This window comes from Coccidioides immitis (assembly GCF_000149335.2).
Source record: "Coccidioides immitis RS genomic scaffold supercont3.4, whole genome shotgun sequence".
NCBI lineage: Eukaryota > Fungi > Ascomycota > Eurotiomycetes > Onygenales > Onygenaceae > Coccidioides > Coccidioides immitis.
Window position 1 is genome coordinate 1,553,886 of NW_004504311.1, and position 22,002 is coordinate 1,575,887.

Consider the following 22,002-nt stretch of genomic DNA (forward strand, 5'->3'; position numbering starts at 1 on the left):
TGAAGATAATATAAGCCAGAATTAAGATCTTGATTTATGAGTCTCTGAATAGCAGCTTGACTATCAGAAAACACTCAGATATCTGATATTGATCTTCATTGAGACTGAGAGATAGAACTTGCTAATTTAAATACTTTATCTATAGCAAACAGTTCTGCATTAAAGACTTCAACAAGATATTTTCCTAGATTCCATGAAAATCTAATATTATCTTGTAGATTGTATACACCAGCACCAGCATATTGATTTTCTTCAGCTTTGAATCCATCTGAATAGAGAATTAAAGATCTATTATCTAGATTGTTAATTCTATTTATGTGACTATCTTTAGCTATTTTCTTGTCTGAATTTTCAATTTAAATATCTATCAAATCAGCTAGATTTTCAGACCAAGGTGCATTCTATTTTGCTTTGATTCTCTCTGTTTTTAGAAAAGGTAATATATTTGAAATCATTGAACAAATTCTGAATAGTTGACTTGGATACTTTTTTTGTTTATTGATTTTTCTTCTTTTTCTTTTTCTTTTAGTTGATGTTTGTACAACATATTTATTATTTAATTCTGATTGATTCCAATCTAAAAACCTTCTTTAATCAAGATCAACATCATTATTATAAGGTGGAAAGCTAGAAGATACTCTTTTTCTGACTGCATATTCTTTTAGCATTTTTAATAGTCTATAAGTATAGTTTCTGCATAGTCTATTAAATCTTACTTTGGCAGGAGGAATAGCAGCTTCAATCTCTATAGCATAAATTGGAGAAGTTTTAAAAGCTTCTAGAACCTTTCTTAAAGCAGAGTTTTGAAGTTTTTCATACTTATGGAGAAGATTCTTTTGATTCTTCTATCAAATCTGAACACTATAATCAGCTACTGAGGTAATACAAGCTATATAAAGTTGTCTTATAGCTTGAAAAGTAAGACCTTTTTCAGTATTTGAAAGTCTGATTATTTGATTAAGAACTTTTTCAGCAGCTGATATCTTAATTTCAACATGGTTCTTGAAAGTAAGAGTATTGTCAAGCCAAATATCTAACCATCTCACTAGCTTTTTTAGTTTAAAAACTTGATCATGTAGTTTAACTGAGTTATCTTCACTAAATGATTTAGTAAAGTGGATTAACTCAGTTTTTTCCATATCAAATTGAACTACATGAGAATTTTATCTATTAGATATTGCTTGTAAAGCTTTATCTAACTTAAAGCAGTTTTCTTCTATTGAGGAAGAGAAGACAACAAGTTCAGTATCATCTATATAACTAGAAATTCTGATATCTTTAAGATCTAAATCATTATTATTCTTAAAGAGAAATATAGTATATATAGAGAAAAGTATTAGAGATAGAGGTGAATCTTGAGGAATTCCAATATTTATAAATATCTTTTCTTGTTGTTTTTCACCATCAAAAACCAGTTGGATTTTTCTTGTTTGCATAAAATAAAAAATCCATATAGCTAGTGATTTAGGTAGTTGCAAATCAGAGAAGACTTTTAAAAGTCTATTTAGTGAAACATAGTCAAATACTTCTTTTATATCAATAAAAAGAGCTGAGGCTACCAATTTATTAGCTTTTGCTAATTGAATATCATGTACCAAACTCATTACAGCATCTATAGCAGAGCATTGCTTCTTTCCTTCAAACTGATCAAAATATAGTAGTTTATTTTAGAAGGCCCAATAAGAAATTCTAGAAGCAATAACTCTCTCTATAACTTTTCCCAAGCAGTTAAGTAGAGAGATGATCTTGTAAGATTTTGGTAATGAAGCTTTTCTATTTGGTTTCTTTAGAATAACTCCAGTAGCTTCTCTCCAGATTTCTGGATGATATCCCTTTTCAAATAGTATAAAGTATAACTTGAAAAATGTATCTTTAAGTACTGGATAGATTTTTTGTAGTATAAGAAAGGATATACCATCTGGGCCAGATGTACTGATTTTGGAGCCTGAAAAAATAAAGTTCTTGATCTCTATTTCTTGAAAATTAGGCCATTTCCAATCTGGATTTTCATGATATTCATTCCAATTTATTGGTGGATAACTTGGTGGTTCTCTGAAAAGAGCTTTTATAAAAGCATTACATTTCTCTTTAAATGAGATAGCTTTATTTTCTATTTCATTTTCAGAGTTTGAGAATTTTAGAATAGAAGTTTTTTCCACTCTTTTTTCTTTGGTATATTTATATACTTTAAAAATCTCTTTTTCTTGAGCATTTTCCAGAAATTCATTCCAACAAGATGACTTTGTCTCTTTAATAGCATTAAAGTAGTCATTTCTAGTTTGTTGAAAGAACTCTAAGCTAACTTGCTTATTCTTCAGTTTTCTAAAGGCTTTTGTTGTAGCTTTTCTCTTGATTTTTAGCTCATTATTCCACCAAGGCTTAGATCTTCCAGTTATTCTCTTTTTGGAAATGTGTTTCTCAATAGAGATTTGAATTAGATTTCTTAATTTAATTGCTTTTAATTTAAGTTCTGATGGAGTATTTTCTATTGAAGTCCATTGAAATTCTTCTTTTTCTAGATTTTGAAGAAGAGAGTTATTTACTTCATTCTAATTAGCTTTCTGAAAGTTATATTGATTTGAATAAAGTGGATTTTCAACAAGATTTTCAGTATTTAGTTCAATACTGAATTGAATAATTTCATGATCAGAACCAGAGTGAAGAGCTTCATCAATCCACCACTCATGTATCTTTTAAGTTAAGTTGGTGGAGAAGAAGGTCAAATTTATGATTGATTTAGATGATAGATTTGATCTGAAGAAAGTTTCTCTGTCTATCTTATTTATTAAATCCATATTATTCTCCTCAAGCTGTTCTACTAGTTTTTCAGCTCTAACTGAATTGACTATATTTCAATTCCACTATGAATGGTGAGCATTCATATCTTCAGTAATAATAAAGTATTGAGAAGCTGAGATATTTACTAGTTCTCTTTCAATAGTTCAAAGATTTGAGTTGTCCTCTAGATCTTTTTGATTATAGATATTTATCAGTTGTATGGTTTCAAACTGATTGTATTTATCTTTAATATCTATAACTAGAAGATCATTACTAGAGCATATGTCAGATCTTAAGCAGGGTTGATATCTGGACTGTTTTCTAGCAAAAATAGCTACTCTAGATCTCAAATCTTTATTCTCAGAAAGAATGCAATAATATGCATTATGAGATACTGTAAACTGATTATCTGAGCTCATCCATGGTTTCTGAAATAAAATATAATCAATTTTCTTTTCAAATCCAATATCAAGACATGTATGCATTGACTTTTCATTTTTTCCAACATTATTCTGAAGAAAGATCAATTTTGAAAAAGTATTTGAAGTTTTATTTAACATAAATTAATAAATGGTAGTCTAACTTCAATCTTCTTCTTAGAGATTACAACTTGATTTTCATCTTCAGAATCTGTTTCATGAGATCTCTTAGAAACAGATTTAGTTCTGGAAAGATTCTGCTCAGCTCTTACTAGTTGCATTGATTTACTAGTATTTTGTGCTGAATAGTTGGATTTTTTGAAGAAAATACACTCTGTACTTTTAGCCACATGATTTTCTAGACAATTAGCACATTTTAATGTAGAGTGTATACATTTTCTTCCAGTAATCTCACAAATTGAGCATTCATGCATACTTGTTTAATGTTTTTGAGCACAGATACTACATCTAGCTTCTTTTTACAGTTTGATGCTGTATATTTATAGATTTGATAGTTAAAGCATTGTACAGTGCTTCTAAATCTTTCTAACTGTTTGTATTTACAAACTTTAAGATTCTGTCAAGCAATCACAACTGTTTTCAGATTTTCAGCTATTGTAGTATTTTAAACATGAAAGACAGCAGATGCATGTCTTTTCTGTATTCTATTTTCAGCAGAAGATAGCCAGATTGGGGTTCTTTTTAAAGAGATAGAGTTAAAAATTTCTATCTCTTCTTTTAGAAGAGATAATCCATTCTCTATATTAAAGATCTCTGTAGAGATATCATGAACTATAAAGACTCTCCAGTGCTCATCTTTGTGAATTTTAATGCTCTCTACATCAAAGTTCATTAGATCTGAGAATATAGATATCCAAGTTTGCTTGTATTTTTGAAGAAAATCAGCTGAAAAGTCTTCTGTTGTTATTAGAATTAGAGATTAGCCTTTAAATGACTTAGTAATTAAAGAAATAAGTGGTTTTTTAGTAATATTTGCTTCAGTAAAGCTGTCATTTATTCTATTTCTGAAGAAGAAAGCTTTATTACTGATCTCTTCAAGTACTTGAGTATTTATCTTAAGAATTAGTCTTCTTTTTCTAAAGAGTTTTGACTCAGAGAACTGTTTTTTATCTTCTTTACCATTTACTTTAGAGAGTAAAGAAGATTTAACTGAAGATTCAGTATTTAGTCCAGTTTTTAGAGCAGAAGAATATGATTTGAAAGCATTACTAGCAGATACTTTCTCTTGAGAGCAGCTTTATGAAGTATTACTACTGTCAGTAACTGCTTTTTTTTGATTTTCAAGCTGTATAATTCTTTTCTCAAGATTTTAAAGTTCAGAGTTCTCAAAAACAGTAGTATCTTCTTTTTCTTTAAAAGAAAAGATTTTTTAAATACTTAAGATACAAGCATTTAGTTCTTTTTGCACAAGAACATGATTCTTCTTCTGAGATTCTTTAGCAAGAAGCTTGAGAATTAACTTTAGATCTTGCTGTTTAGATTCAGAAGAAGAATCAGAAGTAGAAGGCATTTTGACTATATTTCAAGAAGTATCTTCTTGAATAAGAAAACAGAAGATAATCTTTTGAAATTACTTTCTTAAGAAGATCTTCTGAGGTTCATTGGCAAATCCCTATCAGGCCTGCCATGCCCCACAAATTTTAGTATAATTTTTCTCGCTGTAGACAGTCTTAGTGCCCTTGGTACCACAAAATTGCCCTGGTTTTACTCCAGACCACATTTTTGATTTTCTTGTTGCTTCAGATTAGCTCTAGTTGAGTTCTTCCAATCAGTAATAGTTCTGGGCCTGCTGGGCTTCACCAAATCATTCTTTAGTTGCCTCTTTTACTCACTAAGTCAAGGTGCTACTCCTGCCAGTACTTTGTACTCTTAGCTATCTGGAAGTTCTAACTCTACACATTAAAATAAATAATTTCAAGTCTAGTAGCATTCTTATTTTTTGCAAAAACTCACAAAGCTACATTTAGATGTGAGTAAAAAACTAAAGTATGTCATGAATTCTCAGAAACTCTTAATCTCTTGATACTATACAGAGACTGTATGCAAAGCAGAGTTTTACACTTCTGACTATTAGTATCTGATTTCTTAATTTTCTTGTCACTATTTTCTGTTCCATCTTCTAGTGTAGTGGGGATTCCGGTACCATATTAGGACAAAGGTTGTTCCGGTCCGAGGCGCAAAACCCCCCAAGCTACTATTGAAAATGTCAACTTGACACGATTTCTTCGTGACAAAATCATGATTTTTGTTCAGAGATGCGTAAATTGATCAAGCACTTTGTGGAATAGGTTTTCAAATTAAGCTGGAATTAATATCGCGTGTGTAATGTTCGCAGTGAGCCATAACACTGTCCAGATCAGGAAGCAGAGGACAGAAAATCTGAACTCCTGATGCAAAATTATCCTTGTCCTCTGATTGGTTCATTTGATTCACCAGTATGCTGGTCAATCCAATTAGGCTTAGCGTGCTTTTGGATTCACCATCACCGGAACTATGTTTCTCCTTATCACCATAGTCATCAACACTGGTACTGCTGCCAACACTCCCAACTTCTCTATTCTTTTCAACCTCCTGACCTTCAACCTTCTCATCATTAATTCTTATACCCATTGTCTTCATTGCATTTTCTTTATTCTCATCAGGCCTTGTATCCACAGGCACCTGCCTGATTAAATACCTGTTGAATCATTTAAATGATCACTGTTTAATTTATCAGTTGCATATCTCATATTGCTCAAGCTTGACTTAAAGCCTTCAAAAACTAGACAATGCATTCATTCCTTGTTATAAATTTCACAGTTCACTCCTCCATCATCTGAGGTGTTGCATCCCCAACAGACAGCAAATTGCCAAGGTCTTCCAAGAATAAGTTGCTGATCCCCTCCCTCAAATATAAGAAAAGAGATATGGGTAATAATGTCTCTGATCTGAACAGGCACTTCATCACAAAACACATAAAAAGGAGCAACTTCTCTCATTTGAACAACTATTGTCACTTGTGGCTTATTTTCCATCAGCAGATTCAACATTTCAGCATACTTCCAAGACAACAAATTGATTTCTAAACCAGTATTGATCAACACCATTAATTCTTGTTGGTTTATAGTAACTGGCACATATAACAAACACATTCCATATACTGTTTTGGATTTTGGTACCATGAGCTTTGATGTAAGTCAACCAGAATTGATCTTTAGCTCAGACTGAACCAGTTCAGAGACTCCAACCTTTGCATGGCTTTTGCTAGTACTGTTATTCCAACCTGATCCAAAGAACACTTGATGAAGCTTCAGCAATACATCTATAAGCTTCTTGACTGACACTTTGACCTTCCTATTGAGAATTCAACCCATTAATTCATTGGCATCTGTTGAATCACAGATCTGAGAGGATAAATAATCTGTTGCAGAATATCTTGATCTTTGTTTCTCTACAGTCTTGTTCTGAATTTCAGGCTGCTTCTGATTGATTGGTTCAACATCTTCCATGATATCATCATCAACACTAGCTTGATTATCCTGGTAGATAATAAATTATCCAGTATGCTGAGTATGGGGTGTTGCAATCTTAGCTTTTTGACTGTTCTTAGCTTCTCCAACAGTTCCAACATTGACTGATGTTCTTTCTTCCAGTGGTTCATATTCCTTATCTGAATCAGATTCTCCATCAGATATTAGATATGCAAGTCATCCTGCTTGAACCTTCACACTGGTTGAATTTACTGGAGGTGTCTCTTCTTGCTGATTGGTCTCCTTTTTAGAGCTTGTCAACTCTGGAATTGCCCATTCATTCTCTTCCATAGACTGTACAATATACATGTTCAGTATTTCAGATTTAGGAGTGACAACTCAATAGTTTTGACCAGAGGAACCCATGCACAAGTTCCCTTCATCATCAATATGACAGAACCTGTTATTTGCATCAGATTAGTATTTGTAACACTGAGATTAACAGTGTCCAGGTTTTCCACAGTAAAAGCATGAGAGACATGTCAAAATTTCTCCAGTTCAAGCTCCTCCTCAGCCACTAGAACAATAGCTTGTCATCAGCAAACCATTTCAAGCCATATAAGAATTGACTAATTGCAGTTGGGTGTTCTCTTGTACCATTGCAGAATTAGTAGTCACATTTGTTGTATAATTTGGTATGGATTTCAGAGGCTCTTCTCTCTGCAGCATATAGTACTGATCAGAATTCCCTTGTATCTGATTTGACTGTACTCTCATGGCCAATGCCAAATTTGTAAACTCATTGGTCATCTTTTCAATTGCAGCTTCAATATTGATGCTCTCAGAGCTCTTGGCTTTGAATTTCAATTCAGATTCTTCAGTCTTTACAGAACTAGCTGTTTTCTTCAGAGCCTCAACTGTAGGGGGTTTGTTAGCTAATTGATATCACTCACCAAGCTTCTCCATTTCCTTCTGCTTCATTTCATCTTCTTTAAAGACCTTCTTATTCCCTTCATACTGGTCAATCAAATCCATGGTCACTCAAACAACCTTCCTAAAATCAATAGGTGACATATCATCTGAAAGATTGAGCTTTGTCTTGTCAATAACCTTATTCCAGAGCTTCTCAGGCAGCCCCTGAAGGAACCAAGACACCTTAGTGAATTCATCAAGCCTTCCATTGGCTTGTACTGTACTGGCAATAGTAGTGTATTCTCAAACATAGGCACAAATGTTGCTATCCCAAGCACACAGTTTCTTTGTAATTGCTTGAAGATAATTCCAACAGTGAATCTTGTAAGTAATGTTCTGATCACAAAATTCATGAATAATCTCTTTAGAGAATACTTCCCAATTACCTTTCTTGTAGCCTTCTAAGGTCTTCATCCATTCTCCAATCCATGTAACACAGTATCTAGCCAACCATTCAATAATGTTCTTAGAGTCAATTACCCCATGATCCTTGCACATTTGATAAAACCTTTCAATAAACAAGGTAGCATCTCTGCCATCAAACCAAGGTGCATTTGCCGTGCCAGGGGAAGGCATAGGAATGTGGGAGTGAACCACAATTCTCCTGTCTTCACCTTGTGACATAGTCACATATGATCCTGTAGTACCTTCAACCATAGTTGATTCTGATCCTGATTTCTTGATTTCTTGATCTTTGGTCATGTCACACAGTATGTTCTGTTGTTTCTCAATAATTCAATATCTTTCCAAAAAAACCTATTTATCAGGCAAGCTTTAGATAAGAGCCATTCAAATCTAAGCTCCCTAACCTTGTTCCTAAACAAAAACCTGATTAGTACTGTATTCCTAGTCCATAAGATCTTACCTTGAAATAGTGTATTGCTTCATGTGTCTCAGAATTTGTTTTTCTTCCTTGGCAGCCACCAAATCACTGCATCATCATCTTCAGGTCTCAGCTTGGTCACCAAATGAAGCGGGGTATGATGGGATGCCTTGTCAAAGTAGGCAAGTTGATTGAGATGGTGAGAGTGCAAGAAGGATGAAAAATCACAACATAGTAAGGATGGTAATGGCCGAGTAGTAAGAACAGAGAAGCATGCTTTAACAGATGCCTAAGCTCATAAGGAATAATAGTACTAAAGAGCCTGTACTAATACAGGCAGCTCTAATAAGGAACAGTGGCAAGCTTCATGAACAAGAGATCTTCATATTCTCTAACTAATAACCAAACTAGCAATAAAGAATGAGTGTGTGGAAAAGTACAAAGGTGTGCAAAGGTATTGAGCAAGATGCAGGGGCTATGGGTGGTTTATATAGCTCAGAGATAGTAGCTGGGGGGGTTTTGCGCCTCAGACCGGAACAATCTTTGTCCTAATATGGTACTGGAATCCCCACTACACTAGTATCTTATTTTTCTTGTTATTGTTGTCTGTTTTATCTGAAGATGACAAGCTGCCAAGATCTGTCAAGAGTGAATTATCAAGATTCATATGTTCAAGCTCAATAGCAGGTGATGTACTGAATATTAGAACTCTGACAGAGGAAGTGGAGTCTTGTAAAGATTCATGTAAACTACTTGATATTTTTGAATCACCTTCTGTAATTTCTGTAAGAGTCTTATTTTCTGATAAGTCTACATGTTATAGAGGCTTCTCTGAATCTGGCTCAGCAGATATTGAAGCAGGGTATGATGAGATGCCTTGTCAAAGTAGGCAAGTTGATTGAGTTGGTGAGAGTGCAAGAAGGATGAAAAATCACAACATAGTAAGAATGGTAATGGCTGAGTAGTAAGAACAGAGAAGTATGCCTTAATGGATGTCTAAGCTCATAAGAAATAGTACTAAAGAGCCTGTACTAATACAGGTAGCTCTAATAAGAAACAGTAGCAAGCTTCATAAACAAGAGATCTTCATATTCTCTAACTAATAATCAAACTAGCAATAAAGAATGAGTGTGTAGAAAAGTACAAAGGTGTGTGAAGGTATTGAGTGAGATGCAGAAGCTATGGGTGGTTTATATAGCTCAGAAATAGTAGCTGGAGGGGGTTTTGTGCCTTGGACTGGAACAACCTTTGTTCTAATATAATACTGGAATCCCCACTACATTTTCTCCTGGCTTTCAATGTTGATGTTCCCTGACAACAGACAACATATGGAACAAAACAAAGACAATTTAGTAAAGAAAATAAGAGGCTAAGAATTAGTAACAATCTGGTAAGAAAAGAGATAGAAAATAAGAATAAAGAGAGTGACAGCAGCAATTTCTAATAGTGATCATCATGATTCTCTTCTTCCACCAAGTTCTTGGGAGGAGAAAAAGGCCAAACTGATGCTGGATCAATGTTGTTGTGCACACAATGCTAATAGAATTTGTTATCAAAAACTTTCTTTTTAATTTAGTATGTCTTGACAATAGCATTCAAAGCAATTTGTGTGATCTTTAGATGTCAGTTATTAATGAAGTTCTGAGCCTTCTTCTCTTCTGATTCAAAGAGAGTATCAAGCTCCTCAATCACTATAGGGTTGTTCTACCTAATTTGGCCTATCAAGGCATCTGATATAGCTTCTAAGCCTTGCAATTGAATAGCAGTAGAGAATTAATATGGAACTGATATGTAATGGTTTGAATAGCTGGAAAATGATAATGGCTCTGAAACTAGATCTCTATATATAGTGAAGAGCTGTAACCAGATACCAGCTTTATTAACTTCAAGATGTTCATAGTTCTTCTGGATTGCCATATACCAGAGTAGTATACTATGCCAGATCTTTTTGCATGGACTGTAAGCTTTATAGAGCAGCAGAGGGCTTGTAATTTGAACATTGCCAGATTTGCAAATGATGTCAGTCTATCTAATACCAAATTTTCTTTTATCATCTTTGATATACATTGTATTCTTAATGTGGTGAATATAGTTATTAGTGAATAAGCCTCATTCTTCAACTAGTCTTCATCAATTCTCTAGATGATTATGCATTTCTGACAAGATTTCTGTGCAGTCACCAGGCTCTTCTGCTGTTAAGATCAAGAATTCTTGTATTATGTTAATGCTTCTTCCAGTAGTAATAGCATCTGGAATGTTGACATTAATATGATGAAATTCAGTTTTATCCTCTGGCTTAGCATACTTGATGTAATATGGATAGGAGATTAATTTTCAAGTGTAGTTGGGTCTTGTCAGCATGTACCATAGATAGTATACAGAGTTCTGGTGCATGAGTTGTTGACTGATACTATAATATATTGTTCTCAACCATCCATAATTATTATGACCTCTCATCATTTGCTGATGATAATAGTACATATTATATTCACTATTGATCTGAGTGAGTACTGTAGTGATGGTATCTTGTAACTTCTTATTCCACCAGTATATTAGCTAGAGAATAATAACAGATCCAGTGGTCTCCCATTCCTTTTGAAGATTGCTGGTGATGAACTTGTTAACTTCAGTAATCCACACATATCAGTTAAAGTCAAACATTCTCATGTTTGCAACCAGAGAGATAATTAGCTGATGTTTGAATTTGTAAATTCCTAAAGCATCTTCAGCTCTAGCCAGTTTATTTGCCAAATAGAACCAGAGGTAGATGCTGTTATTGATCTTAACTGAGCTAATATTGTGATGATTCCTATAGATGTGAGTCAAACAGTTGAGAAGCTTCTCTCTATTAAGTGTGTGAGTCTGCAACCTGAGTTTTGAAGCCATTAGTTTTGCATGATTATAATATAGATAGATATCAGCTTTCTTATTGCTAAATACCTTTCCTAATTGCTTCAGAATGCAAATAAGCTCCAATTCTGAACATGTTTTAATACTCTTTATCTTTTGCAGGAGTTGCTGTTCAAATTTACAGCAACAGCAAGTACCAGAGCATACTATCATAACAGATTCTTTATGCTCATGTTGAGGTATCTCTTCATCACTTTCAGAAGAAATAATGAACTTGTTATTATTATCTAAGTCTTGAAGAGTTTGGTGTGCTGATATGACTGCAATTCTTTTACTGTGATGCTTTGGAGCTTCTGATTAGCTGGATGAATTGGCCAGTATGCTGATGAATTCAAATGGTGGCTGTAATTGGCCAGTTTCAAATCCACACAATCTAATTAACATTGTGCTATGTATAGAGGCTTCTGACATGTTATGGCTATATGATATAGACATTCCACTTATTGAAACATCTCTTGATAATCTTGAAGACTGCAGTTCTTTCAGTAGATCTCAGAAGCTGCTTGCAGTGAAAGAACTTCTAGTGATATTCTGAATTAAATGTTAGGAGCTAGATGACTGTAGAAGAGGCAATAGCTGTAGAAGACTGTAGTTGCCAATGATAAGACTCTGTTGGCATAGAGCATCTCTTGAAGAAAGTTTACATATATGGTCAACTTCTTTATTGACTGTAGTATAATCACCTAATAATATAGCTAAGCTTCAGTAATGTCCAGTCTCTGTAGCATCTAGTCTTTAGAGTACTGTGCTGTTAATATTATTAGCAAACTTATTCCAATTCTTGTAAACATTTAAAGTATGATGAAGCTTTTGTGCTGTCTACAGACTCTTTACTTTTAATCATATAGTATTAATTCTGTTAATACTTCATGTAGTGACAAGTCTATTCTTAATCTTTTGTATATTAATGCAACATTATTTGACATTCAGAGTAATCTTTTAAGTATTATGGAAATTGGCTTCAAAATTGGTGTATGTAATATGTTGCCAAGCTCTGAATCTTTCAACATATTAATAGAAATGGGCCACTAAGTTAGTAACTATATTAGTTACTTGCATTAGTGTATTTATTAGCTTGATCTGTAGGCTGTAGTGATGGTGCAGAGCTTGATTATTGATGTATTCTATAGCTGCTGTTAGATTATTGAAGAAATGGCTATTCAGATTAACTCCACTGTCTCTGGTAATGACCAGGCTTTGATTTTCAGATGCAGGGGCTAGAGAAGGCAAGTTGCTTTATTCAGCCATTTTAAAGAATATCAGTAATCCAAAAAAAATTGCAAATATCAGAATAACAAAATAGAAGGCAAGAAGAAGTGTTGAAAATGTTAAATCTGTAAAAAGAATCAAGCTTGAATATAAAAAACAGTAAAAGCTTCAGAAAAGAAAAATTAGTCTTTAAATATCTTCTGAAAAATTCAGAAAAAGTGAAGGCTTCTGCAAATAACAAAGAAAGAGAAACTTTCCAAATAAGCAAGCAAAAACTTCACTTTGCAGGCAAATAAAAGAAACTTCTCAAAAGAGCAAGCAAAAACTTCACTTTTGCAAACAAAATACAATAAATTAAACATCTTGTGAAGATATAACAACAGCAAAGCTCCAGTCATCTGGTATAACAGTTAATAATTGTGTTTGCTTCATTTCTTCTTGATCATTTTTATTTTTGCTCTCACTCTGATCTTGATTATTTTCTCTATTCAAAAAGCTAACATCTGAGAAACTGCTAGAGAGAATATTAGACTGGCTTCTTGTGACATATCTTTAAGAAACATTCTCCATCTCTTCATCTGAATCTGCTAAGCTATCACTAAGCTGCTCCATTCCAGATCTTATAAGATACTTTCTTAATCTGCTTCCTGCAATAGATTCTTTGATTTCAGTGCTGTCTAACTTTTCAAGATGATAGGAATCTAGTTCTTGATTGGCAAACTTAACTCTATAGAGTTCTAGTCATTAAAAGTACAGAATGTTGTTTCTAGACATATTCTATTCTTCTTTAATATTATGAAGCAAGACAAGATTTCTGGATTGAAGAGGGTTGATTCAAATATTATAAGTATTATTAAAGTATTTCTTATTCTTAGCACATATTCAGAGCTGATGATATGCTGCTTCCAGAACATTCTCATCTTATCATTTAATTTGGCATGTACACATCAGAAGAAGATCTTCAGTTGTTTGAACATTTTATTATAGAATCATTTGTCAAGTAGAAATCTTGAGTTCAACTGGAAGAACTGCCTTCTGGCCCATTAGCAATCTATAAGAGAAGATACCAGTACTAGCCTTGGTTGTCATTCAATTCACCATCAGAATTACAGGAAGATGTTTAATCTAATTTCTTTCAATATTATTGGTGGCTTTAGCTAATTCATCAGCCAAAGAATTATGACCAACCTTCACCATACCATTCACAGAAGAATTATAGAGTGAAATAACAATGCATTTGATGTTGAATTTCTTTAGTAAGGTCTTTATAACATTCTTATTCTCTGGTTCTCTATCCATAACAAATTTGGCAGGCAGGCCCCATCAACAGATCATATCTTCATAAAGAAATTTGGCCACAGCTTCAGCTGTTGCCTTCTTTAATGCTCTAGCTTTCACCTATTCAGTAAAGTTACATCTTGCAATAACCAAATAATTTCATTCTCAACAGAAAGGCATGTGTTTGATATTTACCCCAACTTTCTCTCAACAGATAGAAGCCCAGATAGAATGAAGCTCTTCACTTAATCTTTACAAATCTCTTTGTTGACATTGAGAACAGTGCTTCACATAAGCAGACATGTCTTTATACATCCCTGACCATCAGTATTAAGCTTGTAAGATAGAGTATGTTCTCTCTCACTCTTTATGGCTAAATTTATCATGCATCATGTGTAAAATTTGTTCACATTATTCTTTATTGTCCATAACATGTCTTAGAGGCACACCAGATTCCACTCATCTAAATAGTTAATTGGCCTCCACCACATATTTAATTGCAGAAGAAAATGACAAAGCTTAATAAGCAATATTAATTAGCTAATAAATCTTCTACAGTTAAGGCTTCAAAGAAAACAGCTAGTTCTGTAAAGACTGAAGAATCTGAATCAAAATCTAAAGTCAAGAGCTTTAAGAGCACCAATATTGAAGCTGTAATTGAAAAGATGATTAATAAGTTTACAAATTTGGTATTGGTCATAAGAGTACAGTCAAATCAGATACAAGGGAATTCCAATCAGTACTATATGCTGCAGAGAGAAGAGCCTCTGAAACCCATACTAAATTATACAACAAATGTAACTACTAATTCTGCAACAGTACAAGAGAACACCCAACCATAATTAGTCAATTCTTATATGGCTTGAAACAGTTTACCAATGATAAGCTATTATTCTAGTGGCCAAGAAGAAGCTTGAACTGGAGAAATTTCAACACATCTCTCATGCTTTTACTGTGAAAAACCTGGACACTATCAATCTCAGTATTATAAATACCAATTTAATGCAAATAACAGATTCTGTCATATTGATAATGAAGAGAACTTACATATAGATTCTCCTGGTCAAAACTATTAAGTTGTCACTTTTAAACCTGGAATATCAAACATGTATATTGTACAGTCTATAAGAGAGAATGAATGGGCAATTCTGGAGTCAACAAGCTCTAAAAAGAAGATCAATCAGTAAGAAGAGACATCTTCAGCAAATTTAATTAGTGTGAAGATTCAAGCAGAACAACTTGTATATCTAATATCTGATGGAGAATCTGATTCAGATAAGAAATATGAATCACTGAAAGAAAAAATATCAGTTAATATTAGAACTGTTGAAGAAGCCAAGAACAGTCAAAAAGCTAAGATTGCAACACTCTATACTTAGTATACTGGACAATTTATTATCTACCAGAATAATCAAGCTAGTGTTGATGATGATATCATGAAAGATATTGAACTGATCAATCAGAAGAAGCCTAAAATTCAGAACAAGATTATAAAGAAATAAAGATCAAGATATTCTGCAACAGATTGTTTATTCTCTCAGATTCACAATTTAACAGATATCAATGAATTAATGGATTGAATTCTCAATAGGAAGATCAAAGTGTCAGTCAAAAAGCTTATAGATGTATCATCAAAGCTTTATCAAGTATTCTTTAGATTAGGTTAGAATAACAGTACTAGCAAAAGCTATACAAAGATTGAAGTCTCTGAACCAGTTCAGCCTGAGCTAAAGATTAATTTCAGTCAACTTACATCAAAGCCCATGATACCAAAATTCAAAACAGCATATGAAATGCATTTGTTATATGCACCAGTCACTGTAAATCAATAAGAATTAATGGCATTGATCAATACTGGTTCAGAAATCAATTTGTTGTCTCAGAAGTATACTGAAATGTTGAATCTGCTGATGAAAAATAAGCTGTAAGTGACCATGATTGTTCAAACAGAAGAAGTCACTACTTTTTACACATTTTGTGACAAAGTACCTGTTCAGATCAGAGATATTATTATCTATACCTCTTTTCTTATATTTGAGAAAGGGGATCAGCAACTTATTCTTGGAAGATCTTGATAATTTGCTGCCTGTTGGGAATGTAACATTTCAGATGACAGAGAAGTGAACTGTGAAATTTATAACAAGAAATAAACACATCATCTAGTTTTTGAAGGCTTTAAGTCAAACTCCAGCAATATAAAATATGCAACTGATAAATCAAACAGCAATTATTTAAACAATTCAACAGGTATTTAATCAGATGAGTGTCTGTGAATATAAGACCTGATGAGAATGAAGAAAATTTGATAAAGACAATGGGTATAAGAATTAATAATAAGAAGGTTAAAGATCAGAAGATTGAAAAGAATAGAGAAGTTGAGAGCATTGGCAGCAGTACCAGCATTGATAACTACAGTAATAAGAAGAAATATAATTCTGGCAATAATGAATCCAAAAGTATGCTAAGTCTAATCAGATTGATCAGCATGCTGATGAATCAAATGAATTAATCAGAGAACAAGAATAATTTTACATCAGGAGTTCAGATTTTCCATTCTCTACTTTTCAATCCAGACAGTATTACAGCTCACTAGAAACATTACACATGTAATATTAATTTCAGCTTAATTCAAAAACCTATTCCATAAAGTGCTTGATCAATTTATGCATCTCTAAACAAAAATCATGATTTTGTCACAAGGAAATCACATCAAGTTGACATTTTCAATAGTGGCTGGAACATTGAGCTGCCTTCTTCAGAAGTCTGGAGAGTGTGCACTGCTTATAAGCAGAAAGCTGATAAGATAAGATTATTAGTACCTGGAAAATCTGATGAAAGCAAACCAGAAGGCCTAGATAATTAGGTAAATGTTTGTTTAAATAAGTATTACTCTAAGAAGAAACATATCATATTTAATTGTAAATTTAATAATTATATTAGATCTAGAATCACATCTTTTCCTGTCTGAGAACAGGTAACAAATAAGAGAATTGAGAAGCTAAAATTGAATTTGAACTAACAAGTCAGAAGAAGAAATTTTTTATATCAGTTCTTTATAAATATGAAGAGGCATTGGCATGGTCATTCAAAGATTTATATAGCATTCATTCTAAATGCTTGCCTTTACAGATTATTAAGACAGAGTCTTATGAAGCTTGACAGACTAAGACTTATCAAACTTCTCATGCTCTACATGATAAGCTAATTAAAATTATTCAGAACAGATTAGAAGCTAAAATATTGAAGTCTTGCTAAAATTCATATACCAACCTCTATTTTCTGGTTGTAAAGAAACAGAAAGGTGAATATCATTTAGTTAATACAGCACATATATATAACAAAGTTACTATTCAAGATGCTTTTATTTCTTCTAATATTGACAAATATACTGAAGACTTTGATGATCTTGTTATGGCTAGCTTATGTGACTTGTTCTCTGGATACAATAATTTTCCATTAGTCAAAGAGAGCAGAAATATGACAGCTATTGCAACTTCTATTGAGCTCTTTTGTCACACAACTTTAGTTCAAGAGGCAACAAATTCACCAGCTCAAGCCCAACACTGAATAATGAAGATTATACAAGAAGTTTTTCCAGAGATTGCTTGAATCTTTATGGATGACCTTGAAGTAAAAGAATCACATATCAAAAATGAAACTGAAGTTCTCTCAGAAATAAGAAGATTTATTTATGATTATCTGCAGAACCTGAACTATATTCTATAACTTGTCAAAATCTCTAGAGCTAGAATCTCCAGCACTAAATCTCAATTCTGCATGTCTGAAGTTAATGTCATTGAATGAATCTGCAACTATGACAGATGATAATCTGAGAAAGTCAAGATGGCTAAAATTGCAAATTGGTCTACTTCTACAAGCATTACAGAATTATAAGAATTTCTAGAGCTTGCTGAATATTTCTGAATACTTATAGAGTATTACAGTTGAATAACTAAATCTTTACATTATCTGCTTTAACAAAACATTATATGGTTATGAACTGAAGAGCAAAATAATGTCTTTATACTTTTGAAAGAAAAGTTATATTCATTCTCTATCATTCTTCTAATTAATTATAGACAAGATTCTTTGCTTATTACTGTAGCTATTAATGCCAGTAGATTTGAATGAGAAGAATGTATTATTCAGAAGTAATGAGGGGCTCAACATTCTGCATAATACAAATTCAGAGTATGGAATGATTCAGAGAAAACATATGATGCTGGCAAACAAGAATGCAGAACTGTTTTGAAAGTCTTTAAGAAATTCTGACACCATATCTATGGAGTACTCTTTATCTTGAAAATTGATGCAAAAACTCTTGTCACCCAACTTAATAGAACTGCTCCAGATATTCCAAAAGCTTTAGTTACTAATTAAATAGCTTGAATACACCTCTTTAACTTTACTGTTAAACATGTTCCTGGAATAAAATATACAGCTGCTGACAGACTGTCTTGTCAAGAACTAGATACTGAGGAACAACCTGAATCTGAAGAAGATAAAGATCTGTTTGCCTTTATAGATTCTATAAGAGTTTTAGCTGGCCAAGCTTTCAATAGTGAAGATCTTAGGATACTGGACTCCACATATTCAGAAGAATTGGAGAAAATTGCACAATATTTAACCACCCTATCAAAATCATTGGGCATGGAAGAAAAAGAGTACACAAGATTCTGAAAGAAAGTAATTAAATATATGGTGGAGGCCAATCAACTATTTAGATGAGCAGAATCTGGTGTATCTCTAAAATATGTTATGGACAATAAAGAACAATGCAAACAAATTTTACACATAATACATGATAAATTTGACTATAAAGAGTAAGAGAGAACATACTCTATCTTACAAACTTAATACTGGTGGTCAGAAATATACAAAAATATATTTGCTTATATAAAGTACTGTTCTCAATATTAATAAAGAGATTCACAAAGATTAAGTAAAGAGCTTTATTCTATCTGAACTTCTACTTGTTAAAAGAAAGTTGAAGTAAATATCAAACACATATCTTTCTGTCAAGAACAAAATTATTTGATTGTTGCAAGATATAACTTTACTGAATGAGTAGAAGCTAGAGTATTGAAGAAGGCAACAGCTGAAGCTGTAGCCAAATTTCTTTATAAGACTATCATCTGTTAATGGGGCCTGTCTGCCAAATTTGTTATGAATGGAGAACCAGAGAATAAGAATGTTGTGAAGATCTTACTGAAGAAATTCAACATCAAATATATTGTTATTTCATTCTATAATTCTCCTGCAAATGGTATAGTGGAAGTTGGTCATAAGTTTTTAGCTGATAGATTAGCTAAAGCCACTAATAGTACTGAAAGAAATTAGATTAAACATCTTCCTGCAATTCTGATGACAGATCAAATGACAACTAAGACTAGTACTGGTGTCTTCTCTTATAGATTACTAATAGACCAGAAGACAGTTCTTCCAGTTGAACTTGAGATTTCTACTTAACAAATAATTTCATGACAAAATGTTCAAACAACTGAAGATCTTCTTCTGATACATGCATGCTAAATCAAACAACAAGATAGGAATATTCTGGAAGCAGTATATTATTAGCTTCAAATGCACACTAAGAATAAGAAATACTTTAATGATACCCATAATATTCAGATTAATTCTCTTCAATCCAGAGATCTTGTCTTGCTTCACAATATTAAAGAAGAACAGAATATGTCTAGAAACAACATCTTGCACTTTTAATGACTAGAACTCTATAGAGTTAAGTTCATCAATCAAGAACTAGGTTCCTATCATCTTGAAGAGTTAGACAGCACTGAAATCAAAGAATCTATTGCAGGAAGCAGATTAAAGAAGTATCTTATAAGATCTGGAATGAAGCAGCTCAGTAATAGTCCAGCAGATTCAGATAAAGAGATGGAGAATGTTTCTTAAAGATATATTACAAGAAGCCAGTCTAATATTCTCTCTAGCAGTTTCTCAGATGTTAGCTTCTTGAATAGAAGGGATAATCAAGATCAGAGTAAGAGTAAAAATGAAAATGACCAAGAAGAAATGAAGCAAACACAATTATCAACTATTATATCAGATGACTGGAGCTTTGCTGTTGTTATATCTTCACAAGATGTTTAATTTGTTGTATTTTGTTTGCAAAAGTGAAGTTTTTGCTTGCTCTTTTAGAAAGTCTCTCTTTCTTTATTATTTGCAAAAGTCTTCACTTTTTCTGAATTTTTTAGAAGATATTTAAAGACTGATTTTTCTTCTCTGAAGCTTCTACTGTCTTTTATATTCAAGCTTGATTCTTTTTACAGATTTAACATTTTCAACACTTCTTCTTATCTTCTATTTTATTATTCTGACATTTGCAATTCTTTTTAAATCACTAATATTCTTCAAAATAGCTGGATAAAGCAACTTGCCTTCTCTAGCTCCTGCACTTAAAAATCAAGGCCTGGTTATTATCAGAAACAGTGAAGTTAATCTGAATGATCATTTCTTTAATAATCTAACAGCAGCTATGCAATACATCAATAATCAAGCTTCACACCATCACTGCAGCCTACAGATCAAGCTAATGAACATACTGATGCAAGTGACTGATATAGTTACTGACTTAGTGGCCCATTTCTATCAATATGTCAAAAGATCCAGAGCTTGGCAACACATTATATACATTGATTTCAAAGTCAATTTCCATGATGCTTGAAAGATTATTCTGAATGTCAAACAACATCATATTAATATACAAAAGATCAAGAATAGACTTGTTGCTACATGAGATATTAACAGAATTAATATTATATGATTAAAAGTGAAGAGTCTGTAGACAGCATAAAAGCTTTACCATACTCTAAATATCTACAAGAATTGGAATAAGTTTGCTAATAATATTAACAGTGCAGTGCTTTAAAGACTAGATGCTACAGAAGCTGGATATCATCAGAGCTTAGCTATATTATCAGGTAATTATACTACAGCTAACAAAGAAGTTAATTATATATGTGAACTTTCTTCAAGAGATGTTCTACACTAACAGAGTCTTACCATTGGCAACTACAGTTTTCTACAGCTGTTAGCTCTTCTACAGTTATCTAGCTCCCAACATTTAATTCAGAATATTACTAGAAGTTCTTCCACTGCAAGCAGCTCTTGAGATCTACTGGAAGAACCACAGTCTTTAAGATTATCAAGAGACATTTTAATAAGTAGAATGTCTATATCATATAGCTACAACATGTCAGGAGTCTTTATACATAGCACAATATTAATTAGATTATGTGGATTTGAAACTGGTCAATTACAGCTGCCATTTGGATTTACCAGTATGCTGGCCAATTCATTCAGCCAATCAGAAGCTCCAAAGTGCTGCAGTGAAAGAATTGCAGCCATGTTAGTACACCAAATTCTTCAAGACTTAGACAACAATAACAAGTCCATTATTTCTTTCAAAAGTAATGAAGAGATATCTCAATACAAGTGTAAAGAATCTGTCATGGCAGTACACTCTGATACTTGTTATTACTATAGATTTGAACAGCAACTTCTGCAAAAGATAAAGAGTATTAAAATACATTTAGAATTGGAGCTTATTTGCATTCTGGAGTAATTAGAAAAGACATTTAGCAATAAGAAAGCTGATATCTATCTATACTATAATCATGCAAAACTAATAGCTTCAAAACTCAGATTGCAGACTTACACACTTAATAAAGAGAAGCTTCTCAATTATTTGGCTCACATTTATAGAAATCATCACAATATTAGCTCAGTCAAGCTTAATGACAGCATCTATCTCTGGTTCTATTTGATAAATAGACCAGCTAGAGCTGAAGATGCTTTAGACATTTACAAATTCAAACATCAGCTAATTATCTCTCTGGTCACAAACATGAGAACATTTAACTTTAATTAATATATACAGATCACTGAAGTTAACAAGTTTACCATCAGCAATCTTCAGAAGAAATGAAAGACCACTGGATCTGTTATTATTCTCTAGCTAATGCACTGGTAGAATAAGAAGTTACAAGATACCATCACCACAGTACTCACTCAGGTTAATGGTGAATACAATATATACTATCATAATCAGCAAATGATAGGAGGTTGTGATAATTACAGATGGTTGAAAATAATATACCACAGTATCAGCTAACAACTCATG

At 32.7% G+C, this 22,002-nt stretch overlaps 1 protein-coding gene across 1 annotated transcript; it reads right to left on the reverse strand.

The window, feature by feature from the left end:
• Positions 1-5,510: 5,510 nt before the first annotated feature.
• On the reverse strand, positions 5,511-5,828 carry CIMG_13390 (uncharacterized protein; the record flags this gene model as incomplete). The annotated part of the gene is made up of 1 exon (XM_001245387.1): positions 5,511-5,828. The coding sequence occupies one exon, from the start codon at positions 5,826-5,828 to the stop codon at positions 5,511-5,513; it is 318 nt and encodes a 105-aa protein (XP_001245388.1).
• Positions 5,829-22,002: the final 16,174 nt, after the last annotated feature.